General features: G+C 34.6%; 1 protein-coding gene and 1 long non-coding RNA gene across 8 annotated transcripts in view; one reads left to right on the forward strand and one right to left on the reverse strand.

The window, feature by feature from the left end:
- The window catches only part of NTNG1 (netrin G1), a 149,862-nt gene that overhangs the window by 26,559 nt on the left and 104,471 nt on the right, over positions 1–18,832 (reverse strand). For 3 of the 7 annotated variants that reach the window (XM_085231149.1, XM_085231153.1, XM_085231150.1), the window contains exon 6: positions 2,885–3,052. The exons of 1 other annotated variant lie outside the window; for it this stretch is intronic. In XM_085231149.1, coding sequence (XP_085087275.1) covers positions 2,885–3,052 — 168 coding nt within the window. Of the gene's footprint in view, positions 1–2,884; positions 3,053–8,317; positions 8,378–10,308; positions 10,375–18,832 lie in introns of all 7 variants that reach the window. 3 more of the 7 variants (XM_085231156.1, XM_085231155.1, XM_085231151.1) reach the window with 3 other exon arrangements.
- LOC104912293 (uncharacterized) overlaps positions 1–18,832 on the forward strand; it is a 263,844-nt gene that overhangs the window by 14,934 nt on the left and 230,078 nt on the right. Inside the window, exon 4 of the long non-coding RNA XR_014885083.1 lies at positions 4,132–18,129. This is a non-coding gene — a long non-coding RNA (uncharacterized LOC104912293). The remainder of the gene's footprint in view (positions 1–4,131; positions 18,130–18,832) is intronic.

Raw genomic sequence — 18,832 nt, forward strand, 5'->3', positions numbered from 1 at the left:
ACAAAAACCCCTCTCGATGTTTAAATGCTTTTTAATGCTTCTGGTTTTAAAATTGAAACACTTTCATCGTTTAGATAGCATTGACTATGACTCACGTTATCCATGTACTTACCACATATATATCAAAACTATATAAGTAGTTTTGATAAATCAGAGCCAATCCCCTGCTAGCTGCCAATAACCTATCTAAATATGTTTGAACTTTCTATATATGTAGTTGAAGAAGAAAGAGTTAAACTGGAAAAATTAGACTTTTTATGGGAAGATTTGTAGTCTCTGAAATTCTGATTATTGAAATGTTACTGTTAATGTAACGTTCTAATCATACTTAAAATTCAAAACACTGCTCGCAGAGAAGAAATGAGCGTTTCCAATAGAGCAAGACTTCATGTGTTTGATGCAGCAGGATCAAACATCCTCTCTCTGCAATGAAAATATGCCCCACACTTTGCAGGATTAAATCTTAGCAGCCCCACATCAGGAAAGAACTTTTTTTTTTTTTTAAGTTTCCTCCTCTAAAAAGTTCTTTGGTATCCTTTGCATTCCACTGGTTTCACACCAGCAATAATATGAAAATGTTAAGGTGGTGAATCAGCTGAGAAACAAGGATTTTGCAGTATGATCACTACGATTCTCAAAGCTGCCCTAAACCAATAAGAACATTGTTATTTAAACAAATTACATAATATGTAGCAAAACTGTGTTGATCCTGTAGTCATCTCATATGGGAGCCCATGAGAATTTTGCTTTCTTTAAGATAGGACCTAAATGAACCTAATTCTGCTTTTTTTTTTTTTTTTTTTTTTTTAAAAGACTCTTTAATTTATCAAGTTTATATTATTTTACTTCCTTAGTGTCTGGGACACTCTGAAATGCACAGTACTAAGACATTCTAAATATATTACTTGCAAATTAATTAATTACAAATCTACTTATTTTTTACCCCTTGTTTATTAACTTCCTGGTCTTTGGGATATAGCTGCAGATGCTAACATAGCACTTCAAGTGTACATGCAAAAACAATTTACTGCACGAGCTGATGAAAAATCCCAAACAGAGTATCACCCTTATTAGGCCTATTTAGATAGCTGAAATTATATAGCCCTGATGTCATATCAATGCTGTCCCTCACTTACATCAAACAAATATGAAGGACAGTGCTTTTTACTGATAACATTTGATTGGGTTAACATCCTCAGCACAGTCATATAAGAAATCATGACTTGCCTACTAAAGTTTATATTAGCTCAGACTAATTAATGTCAGAGGAGATCATGCATTTTCTGAATGTGTTGCCAAGCAAAGTTAAAAGAAGGACATGTGAAATGCAGTGCGTGGATGAATCCAGGTGTTTATCACAAAATAAAATGTAAATCTGACATGCTGTAGACTGAAACAAATAATAGCAACCTAAAAAATGTCTGGATTGAATCTCAGGAATGGATTATAAAGAATATTAAAATTTAACTTATTCACCTGTAGCCAATTTGGTATGAAAATCTTTTTTATTTTCCTTTCTTTATTTTTCTTTTCCTTTTTGGAAAATGGAAAGAAAAACTAATCACAATGGAAATTCAGAAAATATTATTCTGATGCTTGTGTCTATAAGCAACACTATATAATGAAATTGTCAATCGGTTGTTTGTATAATGCCTTTTGTGGAGATGTGTGTTCACTACTGGATATTGTATGAAGCCAATAGCGAACCTTTTATTGACTGTCCTTGGTCTTCAACTACTGTCCTATCATTTTCTATGCACTGACTTGAGGTGATAAGAGAACAACACATATTCTTTGTATTCTTTGATATTTTTGTACTATACAATTTCTTATTTTGTTCTGACATTTGCTTTAATTCTGCATTTTGGATAGTTACATGAGATACTAGGTTTAGAGCCCTGCTTTCATCTTGGTTTCCTATACTTAAATTGACATTATGTCAATCTGGTCTGACAAATTCTAATCACACAGGTATAATTTCAGTTTCTTCTCAAAAGAGAGAGGAGTTAGCAGCCCTGTGCCTGTGAATAGAATCTGGAGCTACATGTTCTTTTAAAATTTAAATTAATAAAAGATGAAGAGAAGGCTCTGGGGAGACCTCACTGTGGCCTTCGAATACTTGAAGGGAGTGTATAAACAAGAGGGGGAGCAACTGTTTATATGGATGGATAGTAGTGATAGGACACGGGGGAATGATTTTAAACAAAGACTGGGAAGATTTGGGTTAGATATTAGGAGGAAGTTTTTCTTTCGGGAGGTGGTGACGCACTGGAACTGGTTGTCCAGAGAGGTTTTGGATGCCCCATCCTTGGAGGCATTCAAAGCCAGGCTGGATGAGGCTCTGGGCAGCCTGGTCTGGTGGCTGGCGACACTGCCCATGGTAGGCTGGTTGAAACTAGATGATCTTTGAGTTCCTTTTCAACCCAGGCCATTATGTGATCTTCTATGAAAAGGGGTTAACAAACACCAACCCCCATCTTCTATTCATGTACCTGGCAACTTCTGTAGGTCTTCTGCAAGTGTTCATGAATGTACTAATAATTTTGAAAGTTAGACTAGGAACAGGGATTTATGACCCAAAAGCTTCCATTTTCACACATGTACAGCTCCCTGCTGCAGGCCAACACAGTCCGCTTCTTGGGGCTTCCTGGGAGAGTCTTCCTAGGACTCTTAGCCAAGGGATTTCATGGTCATGTACAGATCCAAAATACTTCCTTGGGGCTAGAGTGACAACTAAAGCAACAGACGGAAAGTCTTCACAGATGTTCTTATCCATTGAAAAAGCTCATTCTGGCTCAACTAGCAATTAAGCAGCAGCAGTCCCTAGCAGCTGCCAGTAGCTGAAAAGGCACAGAAGAAAAGCCACAGTTACCCCAGGACTGACCTATGCACACATTTTCATCGTCCAGCTCTGCAGAAGCATTTCTGAAGTAGCCCAGCCTGCATAACTCACAGTGCTGACCTCTAGTGTTGTGCTTACAGCTCACGCAAATGACCGTATTGAGCAGCTCGATGTAACTGCACCGGTTGGAGTGCCCGAAGCATTCACAGTCTTTCAAGGAAGAACAGAAATGTATACAAAATGTATACAAAATGTATACAGCAGCAGAGTAATAGCACATTACATGCTCAGTAAAAATGAACTATGAGAAGAAGTATGAATGAATGGCACATACATGTTAATCAATGTAACATGGACAACAGCAGATGTTTATCTGCAATGAAAGTGAGGTTTGTTTCAGGCAGATTAGCGTGACTGACCATAGCATGATGTCAAACGCTGGTTGTTATTGGCAGACCTGATGGAACTGAAGCATTTGCAGTTGTAAACCTTTCAGGAGTACTGGAGGCTCAGTTTCTGCTGATAGAAATGCACGTCTTTTTGCGTATTTGAGATGAATATAAATCAAGACACAGGAAAATCTTTCTCATATTAAAAATATTGCATACAGAGGACAAAACTGTCAAACTTCAGCATGTTTAAATCTATAATGGTAGCTTAAAAAAAAAAAAAAAGCTTTGTTCTGACATAAATGGTAAGCATTCAAAACTAGTGCTGAATTCAGCTCAGGGTACTGTAACTAGTCGGCACCTTGAGAAGGAACTGTTTTACTTCAAGACCAAATAAATCTCGAGTTTGACAATTTTGGTGAGAACCTCCTAAAATAAGTGAAACAGGAAAAAAAAAAAAAAAAAAGGGAAGGGAGAGAAGTATTATTTAAGAGAAATTTCTGGCATGTTTCTAAGGTAAGTATTAACCCAGTTTTAGTTCAGACATGAAGAACAATTGGGCCAGAAAAGAGCTTGAAAAGTTTGAAATGTGTAGAATAGAAAGTATGCTTATTGCAGCCATCTGAATTGCAGATCTATGCTACATATAAAATGCTACTGCCTCAGTATTTAATCACAAGAAATATGTGTGTTTTTATTCAGAAAAATAGAAATTAGGAAAGTATCAATATCACTATAAAAGGCACAACTGCGATGTGTGTAGAAAGCTTGTGTATGTCTGATTGTTCAGCTCTGAGTCTGAACTCAGAATAAATGCAGGAAAGGTTATTAGGATGATCAGAGAAGTAGAGAGCCTACTTAAAAAGTGAAGAGTATGATAATTTGGCTTGTTTACTCTAGGAAATTGAAGCCGGGATATCGCTAGGCTATAAATACAAGAAGAATGGTCTTCTATCATCATGTGAGTATCTGCGCTAATGGGCAACACTGGCACAAGACCAAAGGCATATTAACTGGCCATTGAGACACTTCAGCTGTAATCTTGAAGATAGTATCTAGCCATTAGGGCACTGAGGTTCTCCAACACCCTACCAATTCGTAGCAACACCACTGATGCTTTAGAGATGTAGTTTATTGAATTAGTAAAAGAGATTACGGTATGTTTCTTTGCAATAATGGAACACTGATGCAGTGACATGAAAGTACTTTGAGGGCTTGAAGTTAACTTAACCTATAATTAGACACTTGTAGCAAAGGGTGTAAAATGTTAATTTTTGATATATCTAGCAGGGGCTCCGTCCCTGTGACTTTTTTAAGGTGCACTGCTGATTGTGCTGGGCACATAATGAGCCCACAGGTTGTTGGTTTAGAGTGTCTGAAACAATGTGGGTGCCTGTTTATATGTTTGTTAAGTAATTGCTATACCAGTCCGTGTTTATGAGTATGTTATGCAAGCATTATGTACATACTTCTCTTGCCGTTCGTCTGATCTAGTAGCCTGTAAATAGATTGTATATTTTCTTTTACCTACAGCACTTAGTGTAACATACATATCCATCTTTAGAACTGCCTTTCTGCTGCCAGGAAACGTTATTTCAATTCACATATATATATATTCAGTTAACATACGCACATTCCTGTTTTCTTTGATATAATGCTGGTGAAGTAATGCTCACAGTTCATGTTAGCGTGATAATTTTGATCCCTGTAACTGCTGTACAGTAAAAGATTTGGTGTACTAGATTCAATACACTACCAGTAGACATAGTCTGTCATATTCCATGATTCCATGATTCTTTGATAATGGAGTGGGGAGGAAAAATGTTAGTGTCTCTCTTTTGTAACTAATCAGTGAGATTCAGCATCTCAGGCAGCTGTCCAGCTGCATTTCTCTCCTAGTTTATCTGTCTTACCTGAGTGAAGCCTGCCCTTGAGGGGTAAAGGCAGCAGGCCTAAAAGTGAAAGCTAGTGCTATCAAACAGGACCATAGTCAAAATTGTTACAATGCTAAGTTTTAGTGTGTTGAATTTCTACAATAAGAAAGATGTTTCCAGTTAAGCAATCTGATCATTTTGAATCTCAGTTGAAGAAGCAATTCTGTAATTTCTGCTTTGACATAGTACCTGTCTTCTGCCCCCATTACACAACTTGTTTTGGTGACAAGATACTGTGCTGATCTGTCAGTCTTGTGGCTAAACATAAATCACGCTGCAGGTGAATTCAGAGGAAACAGTAACAGGCAGCAAACTAATGTTGCATTGTTATGTTACAAAAATATGCAGACTATAAGTGACAGTAAATCAGACTACGCTACCTCATCTTTTGTTTTTAAAATAGTAGAGAGAATGTTTTGTGAATGAATAACTGCACTATTTCCACTCTGAAATTGATATGACCTTCAGTAACACTATTACAGCACATAATTGGCTATTACAAATACACACACACAAAATTGCTGCACATAAAATAATTCACTGCTATAGCAAAGCTTTCTCCAAGTTACGATCTTGACTAAAGAAGAAACTAATGATTTTGAAAGGCTCACATTGATGTACAAATGTACTCTTAAACAGGCTTTGAAGGCCCACTCAAGTTCTGATGCAGTTTGTCAGTTTTTAGGGTAAGTAATTAGATCAATTCTTGATCTTATTGCTGTCTACAACTTCCTTCTGGGAGAGTGGAGAGAGAGGTGCTGATTTCTTCTCTCTGATGACCTGTGATAGAATGGAATGGTTCAAAAATCACCAGGGGAAGTTCAGATTGGATATTAGGAAAAAGTTTTTCACTTTTCAGAAAGGGTTAGGCAGTAGAACAATTATCCCCTGAGAAATGTGCCCCAAACTTATTGGTGTTCAGGAAATATTTGACAGCTTTCTAAGATAAATGGTTTAAGCCTTAGGTTGCCCTATGTATAGTCAGGAGCACTCTGATTCTTGTGGGTCTCTTTCAACACAGGTGATTCTATGATTCTTGTAAGTACTGTTGGTCTTAACACTCTTAAATGCCAGATGGTAACCGATTATTTGCTCTTCTTCCATTTTGCTAGTGCATTCAAATCAAGTTATTTTGCAATTGCTATTGGCCTGGTCAGTGAACCATTTATACATTTTTACAGGTTTATATATATGTTTAAAAAAACCAACCAACCGAACAAAAACCCACAAACAAACAAACAAAAAAAAACCAACAAAAAACTGTGTAACAGGTTTGTATGTTATAAAAAATTACTCTGCCGTAACAAGTAGAATTATGTTCAGCATCATGGCATCTGATTACCTAATACCTGTCAATGCTGTATGGCCTTTATAGCTTATCATGTGATTCACCCCTACTAGTGCATAAAGACCAGAAAGTACAACTTAGGGTTTTTAAGCATACATCACTGGTTAGCAGCCCAATAATTTCCACGTGTTGGCAAAGCCACGCAATTGCTGAAAGAGGTGGATGAAAAGTACTAAAATCAGACTGAAAATGGTTTAACAAGATTGAAATGCCATGAGCTTACAGCAAAATGCTGCTTTCAATTTCTAACACTGCACGTCAGAAAAGACACGGATCAACTAGATAAACAGTTTAAAGTGAGTAACAGTAAGGAGTAAATGAATTGGAAAGTGAAGCCTCAAAGTAGAGGTAAAGCTAGTTAGGTGTGTTCAATGTGAAGGAAAAAGGGAGAATAGAGAGCCATGTTAGATTTGATAATTATCTTTAGATGATTCAGGAATTGTCAAATTCCTTTCACAGAAGAACTGACTGCACAAGTCTTTAAAGATGATTTTCAATGCAGTGATTGTGTTGTGACAACCCTGATCCCACTGCATAAGGCATAAAATTAAATATTGAAGATACTAATGTAAAGGTTGAATATGTCTTCCTATAAATTGAATACTTTGTTGCCTCCCCTCTGTTATAATGCTACATATTTTTGTCTTTGAGATGATGTACTGTTGTGCTATCAGTCAGGACTGGGTTCAGCTCAAGCTTCAGCTGGGACCAGTAAAACATGAAACGTCATCACATGAAACAGTGGTAGACACACATGGAAGGAAAGCACAGTTTTAAAACTGAAACTGAAATGCACGAGACAGCAATCAGTGTCATTTTCTAATTAAAATCACAGAAAGTATTTCAAGAAAAGTACATTCAGAAATCATTAAATTCTTTTTTTTCTTTTTCATTGTCTGGTAACTCCGGTTTCCTCCTCTGTACTCTAACAAAAGACAAACAAAGGAGATTTTCTTGTGGCCTTAGAAATGACTTGCTTCAAAACAAGTAGTTATCATGATCTTATCAAACGGGTCAAACTAAGTTCTAATGTTTGTTGATATCTCTAGTCCTTAGTGATTTGTGTTTCATAAATAAGGAGATATTCACAAATAGCTACAGAAAGACAAAACATGTTGTATATATTCTTTATAGATAAATTAATGAGGAAACCCAATGAAAATATCTGAGCTCAGACAGATTGATAAATATGCAAATCAAATAGGTTGCTTGTATGCCACTGAAATAATACTGGCATCCTTCATTATGCCCACGTAATGCCATTATTTTGATAAAACACTGAAACATCAGTACAAAATGTAATGTCTATACTTTCAATTTGCACATTGTTACAATAAAATGAAGATGTAAGACACACTTACAATGCATTAAAAGACATAACTACATTTTCAACTCCATGGCATTTACAGATACTTCTTGATGATATGGACAATTGACTTTTTTATGTTTTGTTTCCCCTTAACTAATCTTTTTCTTTCCTTTTACAATTTACGCAGATGGGTGAGGAAATCTCAAACAAACATTTCATTTCTAGGTAACAATCTGAATTGTCATATTCTAATATTTAATTAGTTCAAAAACAAACGCCACATCACTTCTATGTCAGCAGTGACTGTGTAAAAAGCATAGTTATTTTTTCTGTGTATGCCTTACGTTTATGTGACTTAATGTTTCTGCTGTCAATGAAGATGCCTCACCAGTAAAGCTGATGGGTTCACTTCACAGATATTCCAGATTCATACAGTGCAATGTTTTCACAATACATAGCATTATGAAATCACTGTATGAATCCAAGAATTCCTACCTCTCTTGTGGTTTGCAACTTGAACAGAAGAAACAGTTGTCATAGATAATTTGGGAGCAACTGGATAGGTGATAAAATGAACAGTAAATTAGAAAAGATATCATATAAAAATAAATCAAAATATTAAAATAAACTTCTTTATTTTGTTTCTTTACCATGTTAAATTAACTTTAACAATGGCTACTGTTTTGTAAGGAAACCATGAAACTTACTGAAAGTGTATTATAGACTACAACTATTGAGTCATTTGAGCTGTAATGTCCAAAATAAAGGGAAATTAATTCACATATGCACACTGGCAATTTTGTGTTAGATATTATAGTGTTACTTCTACTAGTACATGATCAGTGGCTATAAGGCAATCAGTGTGCTCTACAAAGGGTTTTATGAAATATAAGTGCAAATATTCTCTGGCCTATTAGCATAAAGAAAGAAAACATGATAAAATAATATTAGATATAACAAGATTTTTGTAATAATTCTCATTATACACTATAATTAACAAGTATTTAATTTACAGTAAATATATAACACATAAGCAAGCATATAATCTTAATAGAAATGCTTTTAAGTTTTGTGTTTTGTGTTCCATAGCAAAATCTCAAAAATAATTCTTCTAAGGTTGGCTCTTATTTACTGGGGAAGAAATAATTACTAATCTTGTGCTGCTCGAGATGTATTGTGCAGTGAAGTCAGGTCTTGGATTACAAGTAGTATACTTAATTAAGTTATGAAATACGTTGTGAATAAGGTAGGCTAATCCTTGGACACAGCAGAGGAGTAGACATCAACCTGTATTTTTTTGTTTGTTTAAAGAACACATGCAAAAACTTGGAAAATAGAACGTGGGCTAAATTAAATTATTAGAATACTGCCATATCATCAGGGATATTTAGCTCAAAATATATGTGAATAATACAAACTAAAGTACATTGTTAATCCTTATAGAGAGCACAGACCAACTGTGATTTTCTATATTTTGTGTAGAGAATGTAGAAGCTTGCACCTGTAGCACATTAAATTTTATACATGTATGTGCGCATCTCCATCTGGTCACTGCGATCAACGGATAGAGCTGCAGCCATTCTAAGATACTTTCCCAACAGAATCCTTTTTGTTTGTTTGTTTGTCTAGTTTAGTAGCTATTTTCTATATCACTTTTTAGTTTTGTTCTCTCTCCATCCATATATGCTAAAGGCTAGAAAAGATATCCTCTGAATTATCGGAGCAAGCTGCTGACCAAATTTCTGCAGGGTTTCCTTGGGAGTGAATGGTTAGCGGGGCAGTAAATACGGAGAAAAAAGAAGGACCGTTATATTTTTACACTGAATGATCTTTCTGAAATGTGTAGCACAGCTGAATAAAACTTCAAATAACAAAGAATATTGCTTTTACTTTATTATTCATCTCAAAAAGTCATTCTGTCACTTTCAGTGCTAATCATCATGACAAAGTCTGTGAGTAATTTTTTGTGTGGAACTTGAATTGCTGAGGGCAGTCTGTTCTGCAGAGATCATACTTGCAGGCTGAATGGCATACAAGCTGAGAATTCCCAGCTCACTTGGAAAAAGAAAGTGGAAGCAAAATATTAATAAATGTGTTTAAAGAAGGGAATTGCAATCTTTCTCAGTCAAAAAAATCTGAAAACTTATTCATAATACAGACTGTGCTGTTTATACAAGTCATATTATATTATCTAAGGACTTCCGTACAACTTAATGTGTATCAGTACTTATAACCTGTGTGTCTACATTTCCAGACTTTATGTAGTGATGTGCATGATCTTATTGTTGAAAGATGCCCAATTCAGGTAAGTTTTCTTTTATGGTTGAACTCTGTGGATATTTTCTCACAGAATATCATTACTTAGCACTAAAAAAAAAAGAAAAAAGGAGTTGCATTACCACTGTTACTATTTTTGCTGCCATGTTGGGACTCTTTGAAAGAAATTTGGGAAATTTTACACCACTAGGAATTTTACAGCATCCTACCTTGATTTGGTTTAGAAACCTCAAGAGAAGAAATATTCGGCCATATCCTATCAAACTTTGGAGGATCTGCACGCATCAGGAAAAATCAGGTTTTGTTATTTGCATCTGTGATATTGTTCTAAACAAGCAAGCATGTGGACAAAGACATAGATTACAAACATCCATTACTGAACTATTCTAGGTTGCATTTGAACAGTACATGATTCCACACTGAACAAGAAAACAAGCAATTGATGACTCCCAAAACACCAAATGGACATAAAATACTGTGCATAACAATTTATCTTCAATGATTCAAAATATCATTGTTCATTGTGAGAAGATATTCAAGTCCAATGTATGTGGTTCTAACACATGGAACAAAATAAAAGCATATTCTTTTAATCTGCTCTGTAGAGATAAAATGACAATATCAGACAAATATAGATTTCTTACCAAAGACACATATCTTACCACTGCATCCTGTTTTAGGGCGTTTTGAGTGAAACACATTTCTGTTAACAGAAGATATACATTTTCCAGTAGTGTGGACCTTTTCTTCACTCTCACATTTTTTTTTTTTTTTTTGTGATTATGTTTTTGTGAAAATACAAAATGTCTAAGTATCTTAAAGGCCCTAAAGCCACATCACCTACATATAGAGGCATTTTTTCTCTCATCAAAAGCATAAGATGTGTCTCTTTAGAGCTTCATTTCCTTTAGTCAGTGTGTTTTGGTGTTGAGGTAGGGTGGAATGATTACACTTAATGGTGCTGGCTGCTAGAGCTGGGAGCAAGTAAGGAGGTGAGCTGGTGGTGGAGGAGAGAAAATTTTTCTTTGGACCCTCATGCGAGACATGGTCTTTTATACTGTTTCTTTTTTTGTTTTGTTTTGTTTCTGTTTTCTTCGATCATTGACAGCTCCCATCTGCTTTGGACATCAGATTTGGACAACATTTTTATCTTCTGTGTTCTGCAGCTGTTTCTTTTCTGAGCCTGAATAGAATTTTCCTTAATGATCACATCAGCCTACACAGCAATGATATAAATGGGGAGAGAGGAATTTATTTCTGCATACAAGGAGTTCAGTTGTGTGATATGTAGATTGCAATTGTCACATCTCTTTGGTATCAAGGATCTAGGCTGATACGTCTTTTTGAAGATAGTATGTTTCACTGGTATATCAGTCTTAGTGGAAGACTTAGAGAGAGGTGAAGAGAAAAAGACTGGGCTTCAATCACCTGATCTAGTAGGAGGATGTATTTTTTTTTCTACTGCATCTTCTGATCAATTTGTCAAAGGTGAAGGGAAAATGGCTGGGTGTGAATGCATGTCCCAGAAGCTTTCCTTTGAAGAGAACAATTTAAGGAAAGGCTTCCACTGTGCTATTTACTATTAGGTAGTCTTTTGAAATTGAATCAGTTAATATTTGATCCAAATATATCATTGCATCATATTCTTGCTTTTTTGTGTTTTTTTTTTTTCCTTATTAGTCAAGATAATGCACATAAGGAAAACTGAGCTGATTTGGTAGTCTTAAGTCTTGATTGAAAACAACCTACCTCTGCTAATCAGATCCACCAATTCACACACATAGGAAGTGCAAACGCAATAGTCAGTGCACAACAAAAGCTATCTCAAAGCCATGCTGAGGTGGCATGGTAACCCTAGCACACCATTAGACTATAATTCTATGCACCTGCAGCTACGTTCCACTTTCTGAAACATTCATTGACTTGTTATGGTAAAGAAGTTTGAAATACATACAAATAAATTATTTGGACAGTTAATTCACTGGTTAAGTTTTGGTTAAGTTTCAGGAATGCTTAGGCTTGGCTTAAATGTTTGAATGGACTGGACATTAGAGAATATGTATGAAAATCAGGAGCATTTTCTAAAATGACCTAGGTAACACCAGAAATAAAAGTAACAATGTTTTGTAATGCCTTAAGGACTAACCTTCTGAAATTCCTGCTACTTAATAAACTGTAGGTCCTATATACGAAATCATATCAAATCTTATTCTGATAATGATTTCCCCAAGGAATCTCTTGTCTTGTCTGAATAAAATCATTACTTCTGTGTCAGAAAATTAGTGTTAAGTGTTTCTAAGTAATCCTATAAATTCTATAGATTCATGATTCTTTTCGCAAACTGACTCGAAATGGAGACTGTGACTTGCTAAAATAATGAAAACTTCCCTGACCCTTTAAATTAGACTATATTGAGCTATGTTTTTTAACGGGCAGACAAAACAGATGAGCATATGTACTGTGCCTAAGGATTAACAATTAAGAGTTATTATTGGCTATTATTACTAGTTATTAGTGCTAATTGTAACCACCTTAGAAAGGCCTTCCCAAGGTCATTTGTTCTAAACTGTGCTCATAGCAAGGTTAACTTCAAAAGTTGTTGTTCAGGGTCATATCAAGTTCAAATCATCTGCTGTCTTTAGTAGCTCTGGGCTGCTTGGTAATGTTAATGCTCCAGGAGACTTAATGCTTCTTTTATTTACATTATATATATATATATATATATATTTGCTAAAGAGAAGGATTTTTTTTTTTCTTATGTAAATACTCATGGAATATATTATCACCAAGATTACATATTTCCTGATAAAGTTCTTTTTACTTATCTTTCTAGCTCCCTCCTTCCCTCCTTGAATATGACATTAAATGCTTTATCTAAAAATATATGACTTCCAAATCAGAGAATATTGACTGTCATTCCCACAAGTATGTTGGATCAGATAAGTTATCCCTTGAACAGACAACAATAACATCATTTAGAAGCTAGTTACTCTTTTATCGCAACTTCTGACAACATTTCTAGTCCTAAGAGATCATCACAAAACTTTTTTTTTGTTACATAGACAAGTTTACTAAATAAACTATACTATTCTAGAACATCTTGTTTGCATGCTCAATTCTGTAGTCCTTGTTTTCCTGAATAATTAGTGTTGGCCTAGGTATTCTAGAAGAAACACTAGATAAATCTAGGATACTACTCTGTTGTTAAATGTTGCATGGTAGGAGTCCTAGGTAAACAAAGCTACAGAAATGTGAAAAAGGGCTTCTAAAAGTAGATTTTTAGTGCATTGTTTAAAAGTAAAGGTACTGTAGGCACCTTAAATAGTAAAGATATATGAGATATATGAATGAGCAGAAAATCAAGACATGACGTTTTAACCTTGCATTGGAAATTTCTGCGTTTTTAGTTCCTATTATCTGAAAGCCAACTCTTGGAAAACAAAAATCTTTTGTGGAGAAAGGAAAAGCTGATGATTGCAGATTTACTAGATATGATCATTTCCTCTGGCCACTCCCTTCTAACTTCCCCTCAATGTTTTGAATATAAAGATATAAAATAAAGAAAATACATTTCAAGTATTCCCTGGAAGTGCAATCTGCACCTCATGCCACATCATGGCTTTGAATTAGGGAAATTACAGAAATGAAACAAGTCATTTCAGCCTAATTCCAGCCAGACAGCTGCACATGAAAAAACTTGTCATTTTGTTGGCAGAAATTAATCAGCTCTTTGTTTGTTTCTCACTTCAACTGAGTACTGAGCTGGCAGTAAAATTGGAATGTACTTCCCTGAGAGGAACTATCCTTCACTACGGACGCTGACCAAGGGCAGGTGATGGAGCATATGTCTGGACATCTGCATTCTGTACAGTTTCATCTCCTAAAATGTTTAAGCTGACCTGTCCACAAACAGTACATTTGCTAAAAATTACTCATGGTAAATCAATAAGCCTTAAGTAATGCTCACTCTAATGTTAGACAAAGAGAATTTGTGTTTCCTACTTTATTTATTCACATTATAAAGAATCCTGTGAGGGAGACTAGTTATGTTTTAGTTTAGTCTCTTAAAACTTTGGCTTAAAACACATAAAAGTATTTTTAAAACAATCAAGTTTAGTGATTCCAGTAGAAGGTGTTGAAAACCAGCCTTGCCACTGCCTATTTTAAACAGTGAATAGCTGAAAGTTAAGACGGCTTCATCCAGAAAATAGGCATCTGCTGAGCACAGTGGTAGATGTATGATAGTGGTTTTAGGTTTAATATTAAACAAAAAAAGATTGAGAATAATTAGAAATAATGTTCGTATCAGTGGCAATGGGGATTTTGTAATTGCTGGAATAATTGAATGTTTGTATCAGATGATATATGGTCTCTTGCAAAGATCATGTAATGATTATTACACTATTTCTAGGTCTGTTTGAAGAAGTGATAACATACCTCATGAAAAATTTGTCTTTTGGCAGTTTATTAATACTGAAAATCAATCTCCTGAAATGGGAAGGAATGCCAAAAGAAAGTTGTTTTTTTTTTTTTTTTTTTTTTTTTAACTCATGCACTGATTTATTAAGTCTTAAAAAAGATTCTGGGCCAATTTTAGGTAATCTTTTTGGAGCAATGTAGGAAGTTTCATACCTGTTCCTTTGAAGAAAGGAGAATTCTGCATAAATGTGAAGATGTGGTTGTTTTTTATGGCAGCTCCTCAGCTACAACATCTTTTACAACTGTTGGAAGAATTTAAACGCAATTAGTTCTTTATGAATCCAGTTGTTATTTCAGAGTAAGAGCAAATGATCTTTTTAGAGGTTTTAAAAATCCAGTGATCCAGTTCTGGAAAATTTTGGAGCTGATGTCAGAAAAAAAATCCGCTACTTTTAACTAAGGTAAAAGATTGTTATTCTCACACTACTGAGGTTGGAAGGACTATTCTTCAGTTGTAAGTATTTGCAGTATTTGCAAAAATATTTGCAAAATATTTGCAAAAGTATTTTTTATTTTGATTTGTTCTGCTTTTATCCTACAGTGGTGCTGGAATTCACAGGTAGACTGAGACTATTGTGCTGTTGTTCACAGCTGATGAAGAACAGTAGATCAAGACCTATTTAAAAAAATCAAAATGCTGATTTCATGACTCATTCTTCTTTATACTCCAAGAAGTAAATGAATTTCATGTCTGGGGACAAAAAATAAAACACAAACAAACAAAAAAACAAAAAACAAAACAGAAGTGCCTTTTCTCCTCAAGCTTTAAAGATGTTGCATTTTTAAATATCTTCCTAGATCTTGTCTTTTGTCCAGAAAGTTTTCTGAGTAGCTGCATCTAAATTTGCATGTTGCAAATGCAACTTTTTTTTCCGTGGGTATCATAACTCGTATCAAAATGTTGCTTTATATAGTGTCTCTGTAGCATCCTAACATGTGATGGTCGTTAACAGCTATGCAAAATTAGTTGGAAACTGAATAATCTTCTCTATATTACAGCAAATTAAAAAAAGAAAGTTCTGAAAAGACTGATGTACTACTGATTGTAATTAATCCTAGATGATTAAGATACTTTGGGATGAAGAATGAGAAACAACACAGAACTGCCACTGGCCATGTCTACTAAGTTGGAGAGAATGGCTCTTCTTATCTGTTAAAATTGGTGGATCTGGCAAATCAAGCAAACTAAAACAAAAACTCTCCCAAATTCCAGCCCAGCAGTTTATTAGTGCTTTCTTGAGGAGTACACTAGAAATCACTCCACAAAGACTGAAATCCTAGTTACATAGGAGAACAGTGGTGTTCTCACGAATCCTACTAGGTAAATAGACTCACAATTTCTTTGACTTAGAATGTTCAATTAACTTTCAGATCTAGCATTCAAATGAAAGCATTATACCATAAAGGATACTGCTATCTTATTTTTTTTTTTTATCTTTGTAAAGTTTTAATATCATAGAAAGCCTAACTGTTAAACTTGAAGTGAAAAATACTGCACTCTTAGAGTTATTAGAGTAACAGTGAGAAAACAAATACTGTCTTCCTGTAACTGCTTACTCAGATAAGGTGATTATCTTAGACTAGGTGTCTGATTTACAGTGTTATTTAGTAACAAGTCAGATTTCATTAAAACTGAATTGAAATGGGAATATTTTGCTAATATATCCAAAAGGTTACAACCTGAAAACTATTTAAACGATTTTGTAGGCTCATTGTCTCTTATCTATTCAATTCTCTCTGTAAAACTTGTTCTCAATTAATTACAAACAATTACAACCTAGTTATGCATATTTAAATCCTACTGACATATGTGGATGTTACGTACATAATCTAGTCCAGCGCTTGGCACAGTAATAACTTTGTTCCCAGTGCAAGTTTAGTGAGAGAAGTTCTTGATTGGTGCAAGGGGATGAAATCAGGTTCTAAATACTTCCAGTGTGATTTTTAAAAAATAAGATTTCTAGTATTTGCCCTCACAATTTTATTATATTTATATTTCTCACTTCAAAATATCACAATAAATATTTAAAACAAATAAAGTTACACTCATTCTAACACTATTTTAAATGCAGGAAGATATCCACCATATCTTTCAAGGTTAAGAAACCAATAAAATAAGAATGCCCATTCAAGGTTTATTTTATTTTGTTTTATATTCATTATCATTCCAAAAAAAGCTCTCTTAATTTGAAATTGGCTGTAAAGAAGAATAAAAATATAGAGAACAAAGGAGAGAATGCCATTTCCACCTTGTACTTGGGTACACGGTCTGTCTCTAAACTCTGACTCATCTGCCACCAGCAGGCTTTAAGGTGATAATCACCCACACAGAGCTATTTGTACATCATGTCTATCTTATCCTGTTTCTAATTATACCCTTTATAACAAACTGTTTAGCATAATTAGTGGTGTTATGCTTCACAGGAATAAAGATAGAAGCTATAGGTTAGAAGATTCAGGATTTTGTGAAGGCATACATGTACAAACTAGTAATTTTTGTATGTGGTCACAATAACAAATATTTTGATGCAATGGTCTATGTAAAATTATACAATGATTATTTTAGCAAGTAAAGTAATGCAGTTTTCAGAATGTTCAAGTATTATATGTAAGCATTGCTAATCATAAATTTTACAATTATGAAATGGTTTTGGGACTCATTAATTGCTAATGCTCTCACAAAATATCCTTGCAGATATGGCTGAAAAATGCTGAAAGGGGCAGCATTGGAATCTAGAATGCTGGAAGTGACTGGAAACCTATTATTCAACTGATAGACAGCAGCAAGTACAAATGACCTTAATAGGAAAGCTCGGATTTATTTATTTATTTTCTAGATGATCAGAAAGGATGTTTACTTAAGGACCACTCTTTCTTTGTACTCAAACTAATGATAAACTGCTTTAATACAAGATGATTGAATTATAAAAGGAATAGAAAATGATGTGTGTATGTGCACACAGTAAAATACATCGTAGTTTTCTTTGGGGATACTTTCATTGGGGTCTTCAGAATGTTTAATGAACACTGATTGCAGTGGCACCTGATTTGTTTGCTGGCAATTTGGGCTACATTTGTTCCCTCCCTCCTGTCCCCTTCTTACGTAGTTGAAAAACCTTGAAGAACACAAAATGCAGTATCCCTGTACTAATGTTTGCTGTCAGGCAAAATAAAACCCAAATGGTATCTCCTGAGAATAAACTCCTGTCCCTAGTTAGGGAGAAACTCAGCTGATTTGAACACAACCATAGCATAGACAAAAGAAGTAATGCAGTCTCCATTAAAGCAGTCACAACTATTGATTTTTCTTTGGTTTTATGTATTAATTGTAATTCTGTTAAATTCTCTTAGAGACAAGAATATATTTATGGGTTCTATCCTTGTTTAACTGATAATTCTGCTGTTTCTATCCTATAAGATGTTCAGAAGATTGTGCAAGTAGAGCTATTTTTTCCCCTGAGCTATTTAAGAAGAAAACATGAAAAAAAGCAAGCAGAATATCAGTATTTACTTATCCTCGTGAAGAGATGTTCGTGCTTCAGCCTTTCCAGGTGAGTAAAGAAATTTGTTGAATTCTATCACATATTATTCCAAGATGTTTATAGCATACTTAAGATAAAGCATAAACTTGCACCAATTTTTCAATTTCCTATGGAATGTTAAACAGATTTTTCTCCATTTTTAATAGATAAACAGTACTAATCAACCCAGTTTAAAACACAAAGAGGTCAACATTGCATCCTTTCAGGTCACCATTACTTAAAAGGTATTTTTGAGTTTCCCTGTTAAGTTTTCAAAGGCCAACATCTGCTGATGCTCAGAAATGGTAGATGTGGTGACAAAGGCTGTATGGAGCGTGAAGTGAAAACACAAGTATATAGTCCATGCAACACAGCATTAAGAAAATACAGCACAGCTATACTCCAAAGACCTATTTTCCCATTCATCCCATGTCTGTTATTAATGGCAGGATATTTCTGATAACGCCAGTATAAACTTACTCTTCTCTTCCATGTAGTTCTTTTTTTTTTTCTTGTTATAAAATATATGTATAAAAACATGGTTTTAAAATAGTGTATCACTATCCGTTTTCAGTCATGAAAATGTCAAAGGAGATACTGAAGCAGGAAAATTACATTATTCAAATCGAAGGCTCTCAGTTTCAGGTTATTGTCATTGATGCTGCTTCAATATTTAAAGCTACCAAACAGATGCCATGGTATTCAGCTGTTAGCACTGTTCTTATTTACGAGG

This window comes from Meleagris gallopavo, chromosome 10, assembly GCF_905368555.1.
Source record: "Meleagris gallopavo chromosome 10, MGAL_WU_HG_1.1, whole genome shotgun sequence".
Taxonomy (NCBI): domain Eukaryota; kingdom Metazoa; phylum Chordata; class Aves; order Galliformes; family Phasianidae; genus Meleagris; species Meleagris gallopavo.